General features: G+C 41.2%; 1 protein-coding gene across 2 annotated transcripts; it reads right to left on the bottom strand.

Moving 5' to 3' along the window:
- Positions 1-1651: 1651 nt before the first annotated feature.
- On the bottom strand, positions 1652-14304 carry ASB9 (ankyrin repeat and SOCS box containing 9). 2 transcript variants are annotated; one of them, XM_054974298.1, is made up of 8 exons: positions 14243-14275; positions 13954-14121; positions 9823-9902; positions 8613-8720; positions 7147-7297; positions 5859-5993; positions 4641-4832; positions 1652-1820 (listed from the first exon to the last, which is right to left on the bottom strand). In XM_054974298.1, the coding sequence occupies exons 2-8, from the start codon at positions 14039-14041 to the stop codon at positions 1696-1698; spliced, it is 879 nt and encodes a 292-aa protein (XP_054830273.1). In that variant the 5' UTR covers positions 14042-14121; positions 14243-14275; the 3' UTR covers positions 1652-1695. The 2 variants fall into 2 exon arrangements, with proteins under 2 accessions (XP_054830273.1, XP_054830274.1); XM_054974299.1 differs by having other exon boundaries at positions 13980-14304.
- Between the last annotated feature and the right edge of the window lie 8731 nt (positions 14305-23035).

A 23035-nucleotide genomic window follows, 5' to 3' on the forward strand; every position in this document is an offset into this window, starting at 1 on the left:
GTCAACCTCACATCAAAGACTATCGCTTCCACCCCTCAAACCATGGACTATCGGGAGATGCAATCATTCCCTACCCTTCCTTCCTCCTTGCCCTTTTATCCTTTCGGAGGTGTCACAAAAATAACATTAGATTCCAAAGTATCCATCCCGGATTTCCTTTGGTCTCACTAAGGGGGGCACATTTATTGCTTTTGTTACATTTCCTGAGAACCACTTACAAGGTGTGAAACCCACCTTGGGTCCTGCCTCAGGACAGAAATTGGCTATTTAAGGGAGATGCTTGGACCCCTTGAGCCTCCTCCCTCTCTCACTCCTACTCCATCCCACCTAGTGTAGTGCAGGCCACTACACTAGGCATTCTGCTCCTCGCTGCTGAATCTCTGCTTCTCATAGGACAGATGCGTATCACCCATCGACGATATTCCTGCTAATGCAACCACCTCTATATTCTTTCCACCCTTTTATTTCCGAGCCGTGGATTGAATGTGTGTATGATTCTTAGACCCTGTGAGCTTGAAGAGTTCTTCAGTAAAAGCCTTGATTCGTTTTAAGTATCAGTCTCCTCTTTTATTGTGCGTGTTCTAGAAATTCTTACCCTGGTATATACAGGGTTATGATCCCAAAAATACATGCCAATTGCCTATTAATTCCCCATCTTTGAGGCAGTTTGGCTAACACAGGTCTAAAGAATACTTGAGTTCTCCCTTTGTATCTTACATTGGTCTTCGACCAGAATATCATTTGCATTTGTTTTAAACTAAAGCAACGTGGGAGCAAGGTTCCACTGATGCTCCTTCAGCAAACACTGCAGACTTCACTTTCTGCATGGGGGAAATGTGTATGCCAAAACACATGCCAATACACGCAAGAATGATCAGTCACAGTTCCCTTCCCTCTATCACCAAGTCAATAGGAATGCAGGTCATTTCAACAGTTTATGCATTTACCATCGATAGAAGATGGCTGCCACATAAAGTATGAGAAGAATCTAAGAGAGCCCTTTTATCAGAAAACTGGTAGACAAAAACAACATAAAAAACATTTATTTGAAAAGACACGGGCCTTGTTGTACAAATGCTAATACTGAGAATGAAAATCCCCAGAGGGATTGCATCCCTTGCAAGGCTTTAGGGCAACACGGCAGTTTGAAGTCTGGTTACAGCAATCTTTGGAACTGTGAAATGAAATCAGATTCACTAGCCACTTATGTGTGGTTGTAGCTGTGATATGAGGCTGTTGCCACTGCAAATGGGCTTCTTTTACATAGGGCAATCTGCACCCCTTCGAAAGGGCTGCATGTGACCTAGGAGATGACTTTTTAAGAAAAACTTCTCAGGTTCTGCTTACTGATCCTGCTTTAAATTTACACTTAAGGGGGCTTTTACTAGTCACTGTGTGTTACTAGTCACTGATAGCTTAGAGGCACATATCTAATGGTGTGTCTAATACCACACTTTTAAGTAGTGTACCACAGATGAACTACTGTACATATTTGAAATGCTGCTAAATTCTGTCTGCCTGTCTCTCTCAAGTAACTAGAATACGGTCAGTATACAAATTTTTTAAAAAGAAGGCAAGACACGTACTAATTCTAGGAGACTGCACTAACCCTGCATTTGTGCTTGCAATGTAAATGGGACAAACACACATGCACAAGAAACAATGTTTAATAATATCACGGTAAACACAAAAGGTTTAAAGATATAAGAGAAACCGTTTCAGCTCATCTGGTAACAGAAGCTGACTTATTCCATGTTGTTGTTTGGATCCCAAGCACCTCCTTATGCACAGGCGACACAACTGCATCAAGGACAAGGGCCCTGGAGGAAACATGTCAAAAAAGAAATTAAAAAAAGATGTTATTGCCTTAAGATCAGTTTCCCACGGGAATCCAACTGCAGCTGGGTAACAAGGTCAGCCTTTATTTTCTGAAGCCCCAAGCAGCTGCATTTAAACAATATGACTTTGAGCTTTCAGCTCTCTTGGGGCACCTGAAAGCTCCATGGCAGACCAGGCTTGGAAATTCTTGAGACTGACCTTTGTACTGCAGAGGTATCACTGAAGGTCAAATCAAATTATCGCAGGAGCAAAAACTAGGCTGAGCAAAGCAAGGCTAAATGGAAATCTCCTCTCAGATAAGATACGCCTTTCTGTATTATTTGTTATCACACAAGAATTCTCTTATTCGAGGTTGTAGTTTCTCCCCCCTCCCACACTCTGATATATGGCATATATAGAAATGGATAGGAGCAAAAACCATCTAGTCCAATTCCAGTTACAAGATACAACACTACAACATAGATTCTCAACAGGCTTCAGCAGAAGTACTGCACAAAAGTGAAACAGAGCAGAAATGTCAAAGCTCAAACTCTCTTCTAGGAGCACTACAAGGTGTTACCGGGGGGGGGGGAATGCCTGCCCAGCATTGTACATTACAGAAAGAACCTTCGTGTGAGCATAGCAAGTGCTTCAGATCTTCTCGAGAGATTTTATAATCATCATACTTAGCATTTATATGGCAAATTTCGAGCATCTAGAGTAGCTAGGATATATTAGCTCAGTAATTCTAAATGTGATCCCATGTTGTTCAACATCTGTATCTCACTGTTCCAGTTCTGGATGCCCCAGAGATAGAGCAACCTATTTCCTAAGATTTCATAAGGGAAAATACATGTGGAAGTGTGACAGACTGATCTTTAAAAGCGGGTTTCCTAAGTGCAGCACCATCAGCGAGGTGAGAGCGAAAGAGTTAATTATTGCCTGGAATGGAAAGCTTGAGTGGCAAGCTCCCTCCTCTCTAATTGGTCAGTTAGAACTGGGCTGAAGGGCTGACAGGGCTGTCAGGATTGTTCAGAGAGTGAGTTTGTTAGGGAGTCTGACAGGGAAGGTCAGACAGGTTCCCCTCCGGAGTGAGGGAAGAGGAAACTTTTGCCTTTTACTGTAACATCAATGTCCTGAAGAAGAATTCAATTTAAGAATTCTTAGTATAAGTGTCAGCAGAAGCTGAAGCCTGCTTGACACAGATAGTGTATAACTGAGAATGTATTTTGGCAAGTGTGATTGGGTAGTAGGTTAGACTCCCTTTCAAGCCAAAAGAAGAAGGGTTACGTCTTCTTAGAAAAAGATTAATTCCTGCCCAGTTGCTAAAGAGAGTTTAGCTCTGAGAGGGACCCCTGGTCTGTAGTGAAGGGAAAACAGTTTTAAACTCACTTCAGGAAACTTGAGCTGTCATAGGAGACTCTGAATAAGCATTGTTGCTGTAACTAAAGCATTTAATAAAACAACTCTCAGTGCTAAGAACTCAGAATATAAGAAACTAAGCTTCAAGGAAACTATTTTTCCTGTTATTCAAAGTGTATTCTGGAATACCAACAAAATTTTACCTTAACACTTTCGTTCCCTGACTAAACTTATCCAATCCCTGCCTGTCAAATAAAGTTATTTCCTTTTGACTGTTATACAGTCTCCAGGACCATTTCTAACAAAAAGGAAGAGGGCTCCTGCTTCTCCCCACCAAGTTCCTGGGCTAGGCTAAAAAAACAAAATTATATCTGACTGCCAGGGTGATACAAACAGACTTTTAAACCACAAGGATTAACATTCTACTTGGGGCTGCTCAGTCAAAGCAAGCAAACTGAATTTTGGTGGGGAAAGCTGCCTCACAGTGGGGGAATGCTGAAGAGGGGTCCATCATAGTAAGCTAGGGTTCCCAGATCCCTAAACCCTCCCAGTGGGAGGTGGGGGTCCTGGGACTTATCTCATGCTGTTCCCTCATGTGCATGCTTTGTACACACATGGTCCTGGACAGATATGATGTCACTTCTGGGAAGTGCTCCCATGCTTTGTGTGGAGCTAATTCTGGCCTGTGTGGATTCCAAATTGGCCCCAACGAAGCGCAGGAGCATGCCCACAGCCAATGCAATGACATCACTTCAAAAAGTGACACCTGGGAGTGTGCCTGGTGTGCACTTTCCCAGGTTGCCAGCCGGTGGTGGGTGATCACCAGGGAGTTTGCCACCTTTGGCAACTGAGCAAACCCCCTGGAGATCGCTTGTCACCAGCGGGCAACTAGTAAGCCTAGTAGAGGCACAATAGCAGCTGTTGGCCTGTATGGGTTCACTTGGCTACATAATACATGCTTTAAACAAAGAATCCAGAACAGCAAGGATAAATTTTGAAAACTCATTACTGTTAAAACTAACTTGGGTGCCATAAGCCCCGTACATGTCTGGATTTTTTTTTGGGAAACTGTGAGATGAGTGTTAAGCATTTAAAATGCCTAATAAAAGATGGCTGTTGGAGCTTTTAAAACTTTTCTCTGTTGAAGTTTTTGTTTGAGGCCTTCACAGCATTTCATAGTATAACAACAATAAACAAATACAAGCAGGTAGGCTACACAAAGTCCTTTATTTAAGGTTCTTAGAAGAAATGTTCCCACACTGCTGAGACAATGCTGGCAAAAATAATCTATAACAGTGAAATAGGCCTATGTAGCAAATCTTTTGGCATGTACAGTAGTGTAAGAGAAAAAACGGCATAGATTCTGTGTGTCCACTATAACGTATGCTAATGATCATCATACACATTTGCTTCAGCTCCTTTACAAACTTTGATTCTGAAAAAAAGGAGTTAATGGGCACCTTCTCTCTGTGGAAATCTCTGTGCTAATGGACTGTTTGGTGGAACCAGGTCTGTTGGCTTTTTGCCCTCGGCATTCAAGGCACTTGTGTCTGCTCCAAAGTCAATGAGCAAATGCACCAGCTCAGCACTGGCATTTTGAGCAGCCACATGAAGAGGGGACTCCAATCCTTTCCCGTCATTTGCACTTGCTCCTGAGAAAGAAAGAAAAAATAAGAAAAAACAGTAAGCACAAAGATCAGCTAGAGATTCCCCCCCCTTGATTTATTTTGTTATCTCCAGTCCACTTGGACTATTTGCATCAACTTAAGGATCACACAATCACCTGCAAAGGAAATACTTTAAGTATTTTTCATTTAATTAAAACTGGCTTCAAGCTTCTTAATGTACCAGAGCTTACAACTAAGGGATCTTGCAAACTGCAGGTGTGTAAAGGAATTAAGGAATGCAAACACACAATTCCTCACACACTACCACAGGACAGTACCACGGCCAGGAATTTTTGCAGGAGACCAGTTAGATGTTAGTTAGATGATTTTCAAGCCAGCTTCCACTAGCTTTAGGTTTCAATTTTTAAGCCACGCAGGTCAGGAGGTTGCAATGGGGAGGGGGAAGGAGAGAAAAATGCCCTGTCTCTTGCATTAGGACTCCTCCACAGACAGAAGAGGAAAAAACGAGCAATGCCTTGCCTGTGAGGCTGCAGATCATGCAAGTCCCATGACCAAAGGAATAAAGTTTCCAGGGATCGGAAAGAACTGCTTCAAGGAGGGGATCACAAGAGAGATCCATTCTTCAGGTTCAAATTCCTACTCAGTAATGAAGCCTACTGCACAACAGATAAAAACCCAACGAAATTGGGCTGTGGTTTATTCAAGCCTGAGTCTCAACATCTACATTCAGACATGCTAAACTGCAATTAAATGAGAGGCATGGGAATGCAGCTTGTTTGCTGTGCCCCACTAACTTGCTAAAAAAAATGGTGAGCAACATGTTTATTATGGCTTGATTAAAATTTGGTATGGCTGCCAGGGACCAAATGAAATTGGTTTGCGGGCCAGATCTGACTTCAAGCTGCTAGCTGAACAGCCCGAGTTTTTAAAACTGCTGGCAAAGATTCCTAGGCCATTCCTAGAAAATAGTCAGATGTGGCCTCAATTCCAGAGCGCTGCATGCACAGAGAACAGTTATGACGTGAAACAATATACTTTTGTTTTCTTTACCTGTCTCAAGTAATTTTTTGGCACAGTCCACTTGCTGATGTTCACAAGCGACATAGAGTGGGGTACCAAGATGCTTGATACTGTGATTGATATTGACTCCATTGGACACAAGAGACTCCACACATTTGACATGGCCTTTAAAGGGCAGTTAAAAATAAAATTAAAACCCACTGAATGGTTTGCACATTATAGATACTAAACAGATACTCCACATCTTCAAAGAATCTCTGTTTTCTCAAATTACCTTGTTTCACCCTTCTGCTCTCATTACTCCTCACTTTTGTTTTTCACTCACTTAAGCCAAGAGGAAAGGTGGGGTCCAAATATTTTAATATAATATAAAATATAAATAAACTATGCCATTTCAACTTTTATTAATGTTTTTGTGGGAAGGACAGAGGCTATTTTTACACATTGAATTTCATATAAAGATGTTTTCTGCTGCTGCTTTCTTCACAGGACATTCCTATACAATAAACCATTGTAGAGCGACTGGTGTTTGGATGTAGGAAAACCAGACTAACCAGCTCAAAAAACGGGTTGGATCCCACACAAGATGTTCAAGTGTTCAACAGTCCTTGTGCAATGGAAATGCTAAAATTACCATTCACTGTCTGCTTGTGCTAAGTGAAAGTGATTGTATCCCCACTATCTTTTCCACATGCACAATGCATAGTGCAAAGCACTTCTGATGGAATTTAAAAACCAAACTAAATGAAATCATGAGAACAATCTGTTGTACATTTCATTGCTCCATAATACATATGTGCTACGTGCTCTACTTTGGGCTCCCCTTGAAGACTGTCTGGAAGCTACAGTTCATACAGAATGCTGTGGGCAGAATGCTGACTGGAGTGGATCATAGGGACCTTATCATTCCAGTCTTCTTCCGTCTACACTGGCTCCCAATTTGCTTCTGAGCCCAATTCAAGGTGCTGGTGTTGACCTTTAAAGACCTATACATCTTGGGGCCAGGGTAACTGAAGGATCACGTTCTTCTCTATGAAGCTACCCAATCACTCCAGTCATCTTCAGAGATCTTACTTTGGGCTCGATGGGTGGCAAGCCAAGAAAGGGCCTTCTTAGATGTGGAATCAAAACTTTGGAACTTCCTCCCAAGGGAGATTTGTCTGTCTCCCTCTACTGCAGGTAAAGACTTTTTTGTTTCATTTGCCATACCCCCAATAATTGTTATTGGCTTTCCTCCCTGGCTTTGGTGTTCAGCTGTTCCTTATTTTAGCAGCAACACTCCCATTAACGTGAAAGGTGTATCTATTGGCTGATTTACCTCTTTTAGCAGCTTCATGAATAGGTGATGCCAAATCACACACAGCATGTGGGCTGGCTCCATGTTGTAGTAATAGGTTCAAGCACTCTGTGCTGCCACTGACACAAGCATTGAATAAAGGCGTGTTCCAGTCAACAGTAGCTCCATTTACCTGAAAGGTAATGTAATGGACTTTTTTTAGCAGTAGAATTTTGTATGTCATACAGACATGGGAATAGCCATATAGTCAAACTGCATGCCTTTTTAGAGTTCTATCATTATATGCTGTGAAAATACTATTATCCAATATAAAATCCAGATATTTTATCTACTAATCTGAAATGTGCCATAGGGAAAAAAAATTGTAAGCAGTTCTATTTGGCCAAATTACATAAAAGGCTGATGAATAATGGTTATGGAAGTTCAAAAAAATTGCCTTGATGTACAGGGGTCAGAAAATTTGTGATCAAAGTTTGCATACCAAAATATATTTTCAGTAAATCATTTTCCTGATTTAGATCCACTCAAAAATTCAAGGTTATTTCATGGATCTTACCCTTATTGGTTTGGTGCAAATCGGCTGCGTATTTTGGGAGTTAAGTGGTTTCCAAGTTCCAAGTCCTGGCAAGTTAAGAAACATGTCTGAAGCTAGGATCAAGTTCTGGCAAATGCAGCATATCTGACTGGCTGATTTAACATTTCAGGATGGAGCCTTGTACGAAAATTAAATTGGAACTCTGAGAAGAAGTCAGAAAAATTTGGGAAACAAGCAACAGATTTATTGAAGTATAAGATTTTGTGGGGCAGAAAGTTATGCTTTATTAAATCCGTTAATCCTTAAGGTTCCACAAGAATCCTTCTAAAATAAATTACATTTTGGTTAATGAAACTAATAGTATCTGCCACCACTTGGGTTTTAAATTTAAGACAGGAAAGAACCTTGGACCATATATTCAACCTAGTACTCAGCCCTGAAAATATGAAATAATAGCTTCTTAATACAAACAAAATGAATTTTGCTCACTATTAACCAACCACCTGTACCCATACATTTGAGATCAGAGGGCCTGCACTCTCTCTCCTGTGAACATGAATTGCTGGTCCAAGTGAACTGCAGTGCCACAGATAATACAAGCAATTTATGGCCTAACTGCTTGCCCAGTGCAATGTTGAGAAAGTGGAGTTGGACTGGTATAGCTCACTTCAAATCTATCAAAGCTCCCTCTGGCAAGGCGCTTCTCATTTCTTCATGATATTGTGTAAGGTTATTTTAAAATTCAACTGTATTAACCTTTTATTGCATGAACCTTTTGGGATATTTGTGTTGGGTCTGCGTGTGTACTCTAGATTACTCAACCCTTGTACTGGGTGAATAAGTTGAGAAAGCCTAAGAAGCCTTTGTGCTTTATGGACTATTTTACTGAGAATAAACCGAGATTTATGAGTTTCCACATGAACCATAATTTCGGACATCTGTTAATACTCACATGGGCCCCATGTTTTAATAAGACATTAGCGCAAGCAGAATGTCCCCCTAAACATGCTTCATGAAGAGGAGATACATGGTCAGCTGTCAGGATGTTCACGCTGGTCCCCTACAGAAATTAAAATCAAGGATGTTCTGAAATACTTTAAGAATCTAAATAGATGATGCCGTTAAGGCCTTGTACCTACCACTGGCATCAGGCAACCTAATGATCAGTGTTCTAGTAGAAACACAAACCCTACTGAAGTAACTGTTGTGTCTGGGTCATCAGGTCACCTTTTGATTCCCTCAAAGCTTATTCCAGAGAAAGAGAACTAAGGCTTCTGTTCAGCTAACCATCTTCAATATTTATTCAGAAATATAATCACTGCAGGGAGAAAAAATATTCTCCTATACACCACGCCCTGGAAGCTACAACAACTGAGTATACTTCACTGTGCTGTACTCAATAAAGACAATATAAAATGGGCCAAAAAAGTCTGCAGATGCACTTGAGGTTTTTTGCTAATCCTCAATTTTTATGAAACGTAAAATGACAAAAAGCAACAATAGCTAATAATTTGTTTTATTTTCATTTAGAAGGTTTTGAATGCTCATTTTCTGGAAATATCTGTTGAATAAAAGAGGAGGAAAACTCATTGTCTCTTACAAGGCTTAGGTAGCAGCTGTCCAGCTTGGTGACCACCACATGCCCCTGCCCCTTCTCCGTTCAGGCAGCAGCCAGCCAGCTCAGTAGCCACCATGCACATTCACTCCCTCCAGGGCCAGCTCAGAAACTGCCGTGTGTGCCCAGCTCTTCCAGAGCTCAGGCAACAACTGGCTCAGCAGCCACCACACCTGCCTACCTCACACGGGGCAAGGGCTACCTCTTGCTTGAGCCTGGGGTAGTAGCCCCGGTGAAATTGATTCTGGATCCTATCCTGAACCTTTATTCAGGGTCCCAGCATCACTAAGACTGTCTCTGGGGAAAACACAAGATGGCTCAATTGGGTACTATCACTGATATGACATTTCTGAAAGGATATTTATCCTTCTGCCACCCCAAGTTTTCCCTGACAAGACTATCTTTCTTCAGAGGTTCTTCTTTTTCCCTTGAGGTCAAAACACACGTTAGAGCTCTGCTACCTCACCACACAAAATGGAGTGTACCTTCCGCAAAAGGCCTAATGAAAAAGGCAAACAGACTTTTTCTCTCTCTAATAGAACAATACCTGATTGATGAGTTTCTTCAGAGTGAGCAAACACCCATGGATGGAAGCATCATGTAAAGGAGACCAGTCAGAAACAAAATCTGCGTAAAGAGGAGAAAAACAAGGTTTAGGAACAAGAATATAATTAAATCAGGTTATCTACACTTAGAGCAAAGCTTAGCACATCTCATGCCTTCTAATGATTTCTTAAAGGTTACAGATATGTGTGCTTAAATGTGATGACTTCTTTCCTGCTACAATAAAAAAACCCATTGAATTCTATTACCTGGCCTGTCAACCTTATCTCCAGTTAATTTAATTCAAGAAACACCCCCCAAACAACATACATCAGGAAGCCAGAACTGTCTGCTCATATCTCTGTGCTTTTGCTATGCTGCTCCCACTTACCTAAGATAGCCATACCCTCCATTAATCAAGCTGCTTTCCTTTATTGTTCATAGCTGATGGATCAGACACTACATGCAAAAGGCTTGTCTAGTGCTTTTAAGTCCTATTGGTTCTAATGCAAGGGTTAAGCATGTGCTTAATTATTTTAAACTATAACTAGCGGAATTTAAAAGTACTTCACTTTGGTAGGATTGCACCCATAGTGAGTGCACAGACGGACATCCACATACACAGAGATGACCCGACTGTGGAGATGGTACACATGGGAGAACGTGGAAACAAATTCAGATACTGACACCTGTTCTTTCCAATGTCAAATTAGAACTTTAAAAGTAAACTACATCCCAGTTTTCTTATGGTTCATGTAAGGCCCAGCTACTATTTAAGATTTTCTACACCCAATGAAGGAACATATGTAGGTCTGAGGCTCGCTCTTTTCCCCTACTATATACCAGGGAAGTATGTGAAAGAGCTCACAGAAACATGATTTTTTTTAAAGCTTTGCTCTTTCAGTTGGTGAAAAGGCATGACAAAGAACTCCATGGAAGCTGCCTGGTGTCAGAAGAAAGGCAGAATATACATGCAGTCAATCAATGAGTCACATAAATACATTAAATCTCATTTATACTGAAAGCAATTTTTCTAAGCATCTCTCAAACTCAGAATCTAAACATTTGAAACTATATATTGACTACATAAAATGATTATCAGCCCAGCACATATAGCATAAAGCTATATGACATTATGTAAGTGTTGCTGTTGGGACATGCTATGCTACTCACTTCAAGGGCTGCCAGATTTCTGAAATTGAGTTCATTTGCAAATTCAGAACAATGGACAAACTCCCAGCCCAGGCTGGAGAGACACAAGATTCTTATCTCACTACAAAGGCTAATTTCTACTCTTAACAAGCTGTGTTATACCTGTACATTTTGATGCCCTTTCTTGCAACACCCCTCCCGCCTTCTGGTTGTAGGGTTGCCAGGCAAACCATAGAACCGGGGGTGGCATGCCAGGAGAACTCATCTTGTGCACGCACACACTTTGGAGTACTTCTGTGTTGTGCAGGGCTGATTTTTATCAAATTAAGCCCTACGTGACCCTCCACTTCCGCATAACAGATGCAATGCAGAAGTGCTCCAGAGATTCTTAGAGAGACAAGACATCATTTCCAGGTTTTCCTAGGAACTGATATCACACCATCATCCCATGGTGCCCCCCACATCCCCGTCCCCCCAGACTCCCTAATGCAATCTGACAGCACATTAAGGGTTAGTGGCAGGGCCCTGGCCACCACTCTCTCCTCAAAGCAGCCTTCAGAAGAGCTTGCTGCTGATCAGGAACTTACAGCATTGTCCCAAATGAAGAACCCGTCCATCTGCTGAGTGGGCTGTATCACTAGAAATACTGGTGCTCTAAGGAAACCTTTTAATATGTAGCGGGATATTCTCAGATATTGTCAAAGGCCTTGCAAATGCCTTGTGAAAATAGGCAAATAAAGTAGCTGACAGTCATATAATGGAATTTTTAGGGGTATTCCTAAGTATGGCCCAGTCTACAATGCTCAGAAACAGTGGCTTGAGTCCACGGGAGCTTTCCACAGGCACAAAGATTTTTGTCTGCAGAAAGCGACTTTCTAATTTACCCCCTCCAGCAGCAGACCAAGATGCTTCCCCCAAAACAAAACTACAGAGAGTATTTCAGGCTGCCGCAGGAGGGGAAAGGCAAGATAGACATGTTCTGTAGGCAGATGTCCTGGAACTCATGGAAAAACTCCAGTTGATCCAAGCCAATATTAGTATACAACCTTCTTTAGTGCAATTTTCAGAAAGCAGGTTGGAGATCACATTGACTATGTATCTTGATATTTTGAACTCATTAAAATTTGCCTACAGACCTAATTTGTGAATAGAACCTGCCCTGGTCACCTTAATGGATGCTCTTTGCCAAAAAAACTTGGGAAGGAGGAGAGCCAGTTGATTCTTCTGGACCTCTTGGCAAAAATTCATTTTGAGGCAGCATATAAATACATTAATGAAGTATTAAATAAAATTGCCATATTGCACTAAGCTGGAACGCTTTCCAGCTGATAGAGTTACCAGCTCTGAGTTGGGAGATTCCCGGATATTTGAGGGGCAGTCTGGTGAAGGCAGGGTTTTGGAGAGGGAAGGGAGTTCCACAGGGATGTGATGCCATAGAGTCCACCCTCCTAAACTGCTATTTCCTCTGTAGTAATTCTAGTAATTCTGGGAGAACTCCAAACTCCACCTGGAAGTTGGCAATCCTAGTTGCTGACATGCTGTTTTTCCGTGGTCGAAAATATTTTTGTAGGGAAAAGTACTGCTCAAGATGAAAGCAGAAAGGCAGTGGGATGGTTCATTTCCAACTGTTAAGATTTAACATTTAAAAAACTTAAAAATATGCAGATGTCACATCTTAAACATCCATGAGTATGTGTCTGTGAAGTGAATGCTGGTTTCCCACACTTATATACACGCATGTTTTCCAGACATGTGTGACACACGCTTTACATGTATGCTAAAAGTGACATGATGTAGCATCAAACAGTGCCACTGCAGTTGTACCTTATTTTGTGGCCTTGGGCAGACAGTCACTTTCTCTCAGCCTGATCTATTTTACACGATTTTTTAAGGCTTAAAAATGCTACTCTGAACTTCCTGGAGGTAACACAACATACAAAAATAACATCCATATCACAACGCAAGGAACAGATATCAAACAAAAGCGGATTAATTATAAGTAATATACATGGCAGTGACACCTCAGAGGCTAACCAAACTGCCAATTTCATGAGAACAAATTCCTCTGTAAATTACCACAGCACTCTGGCCCACTCCACAGCCCCACACATTCTCCAGTGCACAAACTGTTCATAGGTGATTCCATTCATTTCAATTGAGGCAACAGTGAAATATTTCCAAAAAGCTAAATTCGTTGAAATTAACAGGACATTTAAGGAAAACCGTGTGCATGTAATAAGCTACAGAAAACTGTATGTATTCATAAAAAGACTGGCAAGAATTGTAAACTTGTATTCATTACAGTCTATGAAATGGAACCAGTCTTATGACCAACTGTTAGCTTTAACTGTTTTTTTACTACAGCACAACCAGCACTCTTTCAGAATATTATAGGTCTATGGAATTCCATAAAAACATAAAGCTGAGTGTTAACATTTTCAGTGTACATGGCACAGTACGCATTAACTAAAGCAAAAACAGACAGGCCCCTGCATTCTAAAGGAATACGCAACCTAAAGGGGAATAATGTGTACAGGACACAATGAAAGATGGTAGCTGTAACTGCTGTGCTCACAATATACAATTACAATATACCTATTTTTAAGTAACGGAATGTTACTTTTTTCAGTATGTAAGCTTTTAAACAAAATACACTTTTAAAAAACTGAGCTAGCATATTCAGCTCACAACTCCCCCCATCCAGTACCCCACTTTTAAATCACTAATATTAAAAAACTAATTACAAAAATCTTGAGCACAAACACCAACTTTTCTAACAAAAACGACTCTTGAAATAAATCCCTTAAGCAACATTATCTATACAGCAATAACAATTACTGTTAACAATAATTAGATGTAATGTTCCTGCTTGCACCTCCCAGCAACTCCACGAAATCATGCATGTTTTAGATAGGTGGCTGGGCATCTTCTACAGCTCTTCTGTTTGTAATGTAATAGAGTGTCTTTCAACAATATTACTCACCACCCATCAATGGGTTTGATAGATACATTGAATGAGACTGGCTTTGAGATTCCTGGGACAAGCTGGCATCCACATTTTCTGCTTCCATGGTCACTGCAGCTCTGGACAGCCGGACTACTGTTATTTCACTTCACAGTTGAGATCATGAGAGTTCAAATTCCATCTTGGCTGTTGAAAAACCCAAGTTCCATGAATCATTTATTAATGAGCTGTCTGTGTGCCAGTCAAGAATACTTTGAAGAGGACTGGAACTTTAGAGCCCACCACAGCTTCAGAGTATCCCAAATACCTGGGAAATCCAGTTTAACAGAATACCTCTTCATTGACTCAGTGAGTGAAAGTACAAGAAGAGATCAGGCACACAAAACAAAGTGAGGGCTGTGGCTGATGTCATATCCTTTCCCAAACCACATCCAATCAGCAAAGTCTGCCTTCTGCTTTTATAAGAAAGAAACTTCTCAGCTGCCAAAAAAACAAGACTGAAAGAGCCAGTTTAACTAGCTCAGCAAACATTGCCTTCAGGGGATTTATAAAACAGAGAGAGAGAGAGAGAGAGAGAGAGAGAGAGAGAGTTTAGTACTGTCTGTTCTGTCTTTATCACAAGGCACAAACTAAGATGTTTTCAGAAATCACCCCCTTTAATATTTTTGATTTCAAAATCTAGTGTACTACATACTGTTACTGGTATTTGAAAAGAGAATGAGGACTGCATGTAGAAATAGCAAACTGAATTCTTTTCACATGGAAGAGGCCCACCACATGCTAGGGAGAATATTAAAACCACATGTTAAGAAATCTGCATTTCCAACAAATCCTTTATTCTCTCCATGGCGTGGAAAACACAGCATTAGGAAGGTTTGTTTATTAATTTGTATAGTTACAGTTTACCTCAAGGATATTCACAGAGATATATAATAATAAAAAAGTAACATTAAAACAAGCAATGAAAACAATAACAATAATGGTTCTATCTGTCCATTTCTCTTTGGAGAATTACCTTTATCTTTAGACTCCATACTCTGCAGATGGGTGGGCCTGCCAAAGGGCAGGGGAACTGATCTCTGTCTGGAGTTCAGAGGGGCGGGGCCACTGGACACATGGATATTTTCAAGTGGTGGCGGGATACAGTTTCACTGCGTTCCAGCTGAAAAAAAGCCCTGGGCATCCTACAAGCTTTGTTTTCTGTCAGTAAAAAACAGAGGGAGGGGGCATGGTCCTTTTCCAGGCTTGCTTTGACCTTTGAGGGAGGACCCATTGGGCCCAGGTTCAACAGCAACCACTGACAGTCCTGGTTGCTCACTACTAATCAACTACAACCACCTCACAAAAGCCAGCATGGTATAGTGGTTAGAGCTTCAGAACAGGATCTGGGAAATCCAGGTTCAAATCCCCACTCTGCCAGGCAAGCTCACTTGGTGACCTTGAACCATTCATATACTCCCAGTTTAACCTACTTCACAGGGTTACTGTGAGGATAAAATAGAGGAGAGGAGAATGATGTAAGCTGTTTGGCCCTCCATTGTGAAGAATACCAGGGTATAAGGTAAATAAATAATTAATATAGCTGAAGATTGGGGGCAGGTAAAAGTAGTCCCCTGTCCAAGCACCGAGTCATTACTGACCCACGGGGGGATGTTGCATCACAACATTTGGCAGTCATTTGTTATGGGGTGGTTTGCCATTGCCTTCCCCAGTCATCTACACTTAAAAGGTACACTTAAAAGTAAAAGGTACGTTCGGTTAAAGTAGCAATAACCATAGCATTGATCCTATAAACGAGTAGTAGACTCCAGATCCCAACTGGATATTCTTAATCCAATCTTTGATTAATTCAATTTCAGTAACTGGAGTTCTTCCAAATGCTCTAGTCAAGACAGATTTTAAAATCTTTAAGAGTCGTTAGATATGATGGCTGCAGCATGCAGTTTTTGTATGTAGTCTGGTGAATATGGGGAAATTTTATGATTTTGATTTATTAATTATTGTGTTCTATATTATTATCTTAAGTATTCTTACATGAACCACTTAATAAACTTGGTATACAACATACTAAAAAGGAGGAAATAGTCTGTCTATGGATATGGAGAGGTTATCAAAGGCTAAGGTTTTACTGGAGTATAAGACAATGGATGAATTTAATCAACATACTATAATTTTAGAAACTGAATAAGGTGTACAATAAAATGTAATTTGTACAGAAGCAAATACAATGAGATGGATGAGGAACTGAGAAGTTTATTATCCTCACAAAGTCTAGCACGTCTGTCAGTTAGAGGTGCAGTTTGGTGTAGTGGTTAAGAGCGGTGGGACTCTAATCAGGGGAACCAGGCTTGATTCCCCACTCCTCCACTTGTAGCCAGCTGGGTGACCTTGGGCTAGTCACAGTTCTCTGGAGCTCTCTCAGCCCCACCCACCTCACAGGGTATTTTGTTGTGGGGATAATAATGGCATACTTTGTAAACCGCTCTGACTGGGCATTAAGTTGTCATGAAGGGTGGTATATAAATTGAATGCTGCTGCTGTTATTGTTGTTGTTGTTGTTGTTATATAAAACAGCTTACCTAGCCCTCAAGTCTCTATAAGGGAACACTTAGCTTATATATCAAAATCATCAGCGCAAAATACTATTATGTAATAAATATTGTATAATACTTTAAGTTTATTGCAAGTAATAAATAAACAATACTTCTAGAGGAATAAGTCCTTTCAGCTAATCTCTTGCTGCAGTTTTTCTAGAATCATATTCTATGCTTGTTTGTTTTTCTTATTTTAAAAAAACTTCCTTCAATTTTCTTACCACATCTTTTAGCTAGATTCATGGATCAGCACAGTTTAACTGAATACACTTTCCATTTTCAGAATCAGGACATGTATCAGCCTGAAACGCGTGAAGAAAGTCTTTCCCTCATCACTGCATGATCACAGTCCAATCCCCATGAGCATCAAGGGCTACAATCACACAACGCAGAACATTGCACAAAAGCCATCAGTCATTCCCCACTGGATTCTCCTGTGTGGACAAGGCAATCCAGTTGCAAATGAACACTGAAGTGCAACAGTGGCTTAGGGATGAGGACATCCAGGTCAGAAAATGAAACTCTCCTTTGGGTCTTACATGCAGTTGGAAATTTTCATAATGTAAGTTTATAGCTAATATCTGTGAAATTTAAGACAATCCTTATTGTATAGATTATGCTGTTTTTATTGCACTATCCTCAAGGCTTGTAAATCCAAGCTGCTTGACAAGGATGGGAAGGCTCCCATGGTCCTTTCGTTCCATAGATTTTGTACAATGGAACTGGTCAGGAGGCAATTTTAACAAGGTGAATAAGGTTGTAGTTAATGAATGTGGAATTTAAGGCAGTCTTAACTGTGTACATGGTTCTCTAATTTTGCAATACCATTTTATTACATTGTTTATACAGTGTGTAACCAGTCTTGTGTGGTGGTGGAGAGTGCCCTCAAATCACAGTTGACTTATGGGGGCCCCTCAGTGGAATTTTCATGGCAAGAGACTAACAGAGATAGTTTGCCATTTCCTGCCTCTAACCAGTCTTGTAATTCTACTTTATTGTCTACATTGTGGTGTTTTTAATGTGTTGTTCTTTAAATTCTGTTGGTTGTTTATACTGGTCCTACTACATTGTGGTGTTTTTAATGTGTTGTTCTTTAAATTCTGTTGGTTGTTTAAACTGGTCCTACTGCATGGTTTTTAGTTGCAATCCACTTTGAATCTCAGCAAGAAAGCTGGACTAAAATGAAATAAATGAACCACACATACCTATCCCCACTAGTTCGATAATAATAACAACATTTGATTTATATACCACCCTTCAGGATAACTTAATGCCCACTCAGAGGTGTTTACAAAGTATGCTATCGTTATCCCCACAACAAAACACCCTGTGAGGTGGGTGGGGCTGAGAGAGCTCCAGAGAACTGTGACTAGCCCAAGGTCACCCAGTTGGCTTCAAGTGGAGGAGTGGGGAATCAAACCAGGCTCTCCAGATTAGAGTCCCTGCGCTCATAACCACTACACCAAACTGGCTCTCTATTAAAAAGTACAAGTGGGGGATCTGTGAGAATCGTGGGGGGAAATCTTATCCTCCTCTCCACTAACCAGGCTGTCCCACTTGCCAGGGCCCATTCTCCTGCTTGCCCGCCAGCCAGCCTGCATGCATCACTGCTGCCTCCATGGCTCACATGGCGGCAAGGGTGGTGGTGGTGGCTCCTTTCTCCCCAGCCCATCTGCCTCCCTCCTAGGCAGGCCAGATTTTTTTACCCCATCACCACTTGATAGGAATGGGAAGGGGGACAGCATTCTATGCTACAATGTCCCTTCTACCTGTGTAGCCAGAAGATGTGTCACAGGATGCTGTTTGGGTAACTCTCCTCACCTCCAGTGTCCTAGGGGTTACCAGCACTTCCTCTGTTACTGCCCCTCCGTGGCTCATACGGCAGTGGGGGCAACAGAGGGGATAGCTCCTCCCTCCCTTGCCCACCCATCCGCCTGCACTGCCACCCTTCCATGGTAATGGGTGTGTGTGGCTCCTGTTCTTCCCCTGCTCACCCATTCATACAGCAGTCCACATTATGGCTTGATGAGTCTCATCAAGCAGCAACGATGCCTGTAAGTTGAAGAGCCACACAGAACTTCTCTATGAAAATAGTTCCTGGTTCAGCAATCAAAGGGAAGCTGGTACAGGAAGCACTTCCTGGGGAGACAAGAGGAAAAGCCTAGAGCGTATAGTTAGTTAAGTTAAGCCCCTCTGCTTAATAAAAGTGTGTTCCGCTTTCTCTTATTGACAAGTGTTGAAGTCTCTCCATCCAGCATGTCTGATTGCCTAGTAGACAACCCATGGTGGCAGTGTGGTAGATCCCACACAGCCTGAAGGTAGGAGGGCGTTTCTGGAGAAACCAAGGCCTACCAAGAAACTGAAGGTGAGACAAGACCTGTGTCTTTGGCAGCGAGAACATGGCAGCAACTTCTTTTAAATGATGTGTCCCCTGCCCTGAGCCAATTCCATTTAATACTCCCAGTGAGTGGCCTAAATGGAAGCACAGATTTGAAAGATTCCAGATAGCTTTAGATCTAAAAAACAAGCCTGAAGAACAGATCAACACAGTGTTCTGTTCTAATAGGAGATCAGTCGGATTATATTTTTATGTCATTCAGGCTGTGTGAAAAGGATTTAAAGAACTATAACAAAGCAATAGTAAGTTTCGAAAAACATGTTATTGTGAGGTCCAATGTGACTTACGAACAGGCAAAATTTAATTCACATGTGCAAAAAGAAAGTGAGCCTGTGGATGATTTCATTACCACGTTATACTTACTAGCTCAATATTGTGAATATGGGCCCGTACATGAGGAAATAATCTGAGACAGAATTATAGTCAGAGTCAGAGACTTCCATTTCTACAGCCAGGTAATGAGCTCATCTTCAAAATGAGGCAGCATGAGAGTGTCAAGAAGAAACAATTAGATCAACATGGCAGTAGCAGCAGCCCTCATCTGGGCAGTGGTCATAGAGAGAGAGAAGGTGAGGCTCCAGCAAATGAGGCAAAATGCCAGTGATAACAATGGAACAACACACAGAAAGAAAAACGCTCAGAAAAAGTCTGTAAGAAAAAGGCCACTTTGCACAGGCATGTTTTGCAGGTCTAGCAGTAAGGCAAATTACAACTAATCCAACTAGTTTCTTGGGCTTTGAGACAGAGATTCAAGCAAGTAGAACAAGGGTGTGGACAACAGAAATCAAAATAAATGGACTGCCAGTGGAATTCAAGCTGGACACGGGCAGACATTACAGCTATTCCATTGTCTGTATCCAGAAAATACCTAAAACAATACCTACTAGAATCTTACAAGAACATGAAGGGGGCATCAGGAAAACACTTAAGTACAGTTGGTAGGTTCAAAGAAAACATGAACTACAATGGGAAAGAAATTAATGAAATGGTTTATGTGGTAAAGGGACCTCTGCTGGGACTCAGAGCATGTGAAGACTTGATCAACAGTTAATCCACAGGCAGAATACTGTGCGTAAGATTGCACAGTATAGAGAGGAGGGCTGGCCCGAGAAATACAAATTGGATTGGGAGTGCCAGAAGTTTTGGCAGGGGCGTCATGAGATAGCAGTTCAAGAGGGATTACTGATGAGAGGAAATTGTTCAAGGAGATTCTATACCAAGTCCATGGTGGGACGCCAAGGTATCACACAATGTTGGGCATGAACAAGGGAATCTGTGGTGGAATTTCAGCTGAAATAAAGGAGATGTTAAAGAGATGCCTTATCTGCATTCAGAAGGCTACTATACCTTATGAACCTTTAATGCTATCATAATTTCCAGAGAGGCCTTGGCAAAAAATGCCTGTTTTATTGTCAGGGGAATTGGTTTCTCTCGGCCACAGATTACTACTTCTGCTTCCCTGAAATCACTAAACTGGACAGCTTGAGTGCCAGTGTGGTGATCCTGCCCTGTAAATCCATTTTTGCAAGACACAAAGTTCCTGAACTAATCCTGAGTGACAGTGGCTTTCAGTTTCTATCTGACATCAGAATTACAGACATTTGCAAGGGACTAAGGATTTCAACATCAAACATCCAGTTCCGTTTCCCCTGAATGGCTTTGTTGAGACAGCTCTCAAAATAGCGAAGATGCAGTCAAAGAAGAACGCAGGTCCATATAAAGGGCTGATGGAATACAGAGCAACCCCTCTCTCAAATGGATACAGCCCTGCAGAGTTGCTCATGGCCATCATATCCAGACAACTCTATCAATGGCCTTACATCAGCTCCTCTCCCACAAAGTAAAAACACAGAAACTGATTAAGTGGGAAAGCCATAAAAGAAAGAGACAAAGGAAGAATTACAACACGTATCATGGGTCTTGATTGTGAGAAGACTTAGAAACTGGTGAAGCTGTTTGGGTTTGTGATAAAATAATATAGGGAACCATCTGTGAGAGGCACACACTCCATGCTTTTATTGGATAGTCACTCCAAAGAGGAAATTTAGGCAAAACAGTTTCCATCTGACTCAAGTGTACCAGAAAGAAACATCCCAAAACACTGAGTGTGAGGAGATAGAACCCAGGCAAGTAGGCCAATGAGGGAGGACGACACCCCTGACACAGGCCAGATTCAGCAACAGGAGGAAGAACTTAATCCATCTAGAGAAAAAGAACTTTCCCTTTCATACTACTGAACAAAGAGTATTTGGGAGGTTTGGCCACCATAGAGAATGGATTTGTAGGACTAAAATAAAACTATTCTTAAAATTTCATTTTCAGAGCAATTTTTAAAAATGTTTTTGAGGGGAGTTATGAGAATTGTTCCTGGTTCAGGATCAAAGAACAGCCAGGACAGAAAGCACTTCCTGAGGAGACAACTTTATCCATAGTATCTATGCTCTGTAGGGCTAGAATAATTTAGCAATGTAGCAGGAGGGTGCGTATGGAGGCAGAAACAGAACTGTTAGTTCAGTTGTTTTTGCTCATAACCATGTAATTTTGTTCCTTTCCTAATTTCTTCCTATGCTTCCTTGTAGTCTTTCACTCTCAGTAAACCACTTAATTTGTTTCAGATAAATTTGTGAATGGAGCCAACCACGTTGTTGCCCTTGGAAGAGGACCTCCTGCCTGTTCCTCCTCTTCCAGTGCTGGACCTCGCCTCCACTACAGCCTAGCCCTCGGTTTCAACGCAGCACAGCACCTGGTGAGTCTGCGAGCTTCCTTTAATTTGTTTCAGTTAAATTTGTGAAGTCTGTATCTTCCCTATGTATGCTTGGGAATGTAAACTGTTGGGCAGAGCAATACCATTACATAATTTGCATGTTGGGAGGAGTGTATATAGCTAGTTTGGTCACTGTAACCTTGGTGGGTTGTGGAGCATGAGGGGGAGGGGAGAAGAAAGGATGGAGGGAAGCCCTTTAGAAGTCCTTGTATTTGTTCCAAGGGCTTTTATTGCTAAAAAGACTCAGCTGAAGAAGCAGTAGGCGGGAGCTATGAAGAAAGTGAATTCTGCTGGATTCTTATTCAAGACTTTCTTGCTGGCTTATTCCTTTCGCATCGCTGAACTAAGTTCATCTAGTATATGCCATCCCTCCTATTTTCTGTTGACTGAAATAGTTTATTGGGGAAGAGGCTAGCCCTCAGAACTAAACCTTGGCTTAGTTCTGAGATCTTGTATACAGGACCATAGGAGCCACCATTTTGCCAAACCATATTTTGCCAAAGGACAGTACTTTCAAAACCCGGGACATTACCTGAGAGTTGCCATCTTAATTAAGTGAAGTCATGACTTGATAAGCCATCACTCATCTTCACATTCTAGACATTTGGTTTGAGAGTTTTGGAGATGGGGAATCCCCATCTCTTACCATAAATACAATTGTTTTACTTTAACCAATGTTTGTTAGTAAAGAGAAAGGAGAAAAGAGGAAGGCTTTAAGAAAGGAACCCCTCGCCCTTGAACTCACTCTTGGGTCCAATACCTGAGTTAAATTTACTAGTCCAGTGACTGCCTATTGAGGCTATAAAATGACACCATTTTCATTTGGCACATAGTTGCTACAGTGACTGCTATATTTCTTGTGAGAGAATTAACAACATGATACAAACATGATAACAAAACAATCAACAGTATTGTGGAGGGAGAAATTCCTTTCTGAAATTACTTGTTAATCCATCCACCAAATTACTTGTTAATCCATTCTAATACCAATGAAAATTACATAAAGCATCCACAAGAAAGGGCAGTTTTCGAGAGACAGGAAAATAACACTATTCAGTAATGGAGCAGTTGTTACAGATTTGGAACCATCTGTCTTTGAGGAAAGTAAAAAGAACAGTTTCCATATACTGAGTCATGTATTTAAAATCCAGATTCTATTCCTGAACTACCTTCCTTTTTTAAAACTAGAAGAAAACATGGTTTATCGCACTTTCAACCCATCTTTTCTCCCAGGATGCTTATCCTTGGCTTTTCCCTTCCTCATTTTCTCCTCACAAGCCTGTGCAGTAAGAGAGACTGATCTAAGATCACCCAGGAAACACTATGACAGAGCAGGGATTTGAA

The sequence above is a fragment of the Eublepharis macularius genome, chromosome 3, assembly GCF_028583425.1.
Source record: "Eublepharis macularius isolate TG4126 chromosome 3, MPM_Emac_v1.0, whole genome shotgun sequence".
NCBI classification, from domain to species: Eukaryota; Metazoa; Chordata; class Lepidosauria; order Squamata; family Eublepharidae; genus Eublepharis; species Eublepharis macularius.

Bases quoted from the DNA above. Each gene is read 5' to 3' on its own strand.
- ASB9 (XM_054974298.1), bottom strand. From the start codon at position 14,041: ATGGAAGCAGAAAATGTGGATGCCAGCTTGTCCCAGGAATCTCAAAGC. The intron at 9,903-13,953 runs GTGAGTAATATT...CTCTTTACGCAG, and splicing joins ATCAAACCCATTGATGGGTG to ATTTTGTTTCTGACTGGTCT. The intron at 7,298-8,612 runs GTGAGTATTAAC...ATTACCTTTCAG, and splicing joins TATTAAAACATGGGGCCCAT to GTAAATGGAGCTACTGTTGA.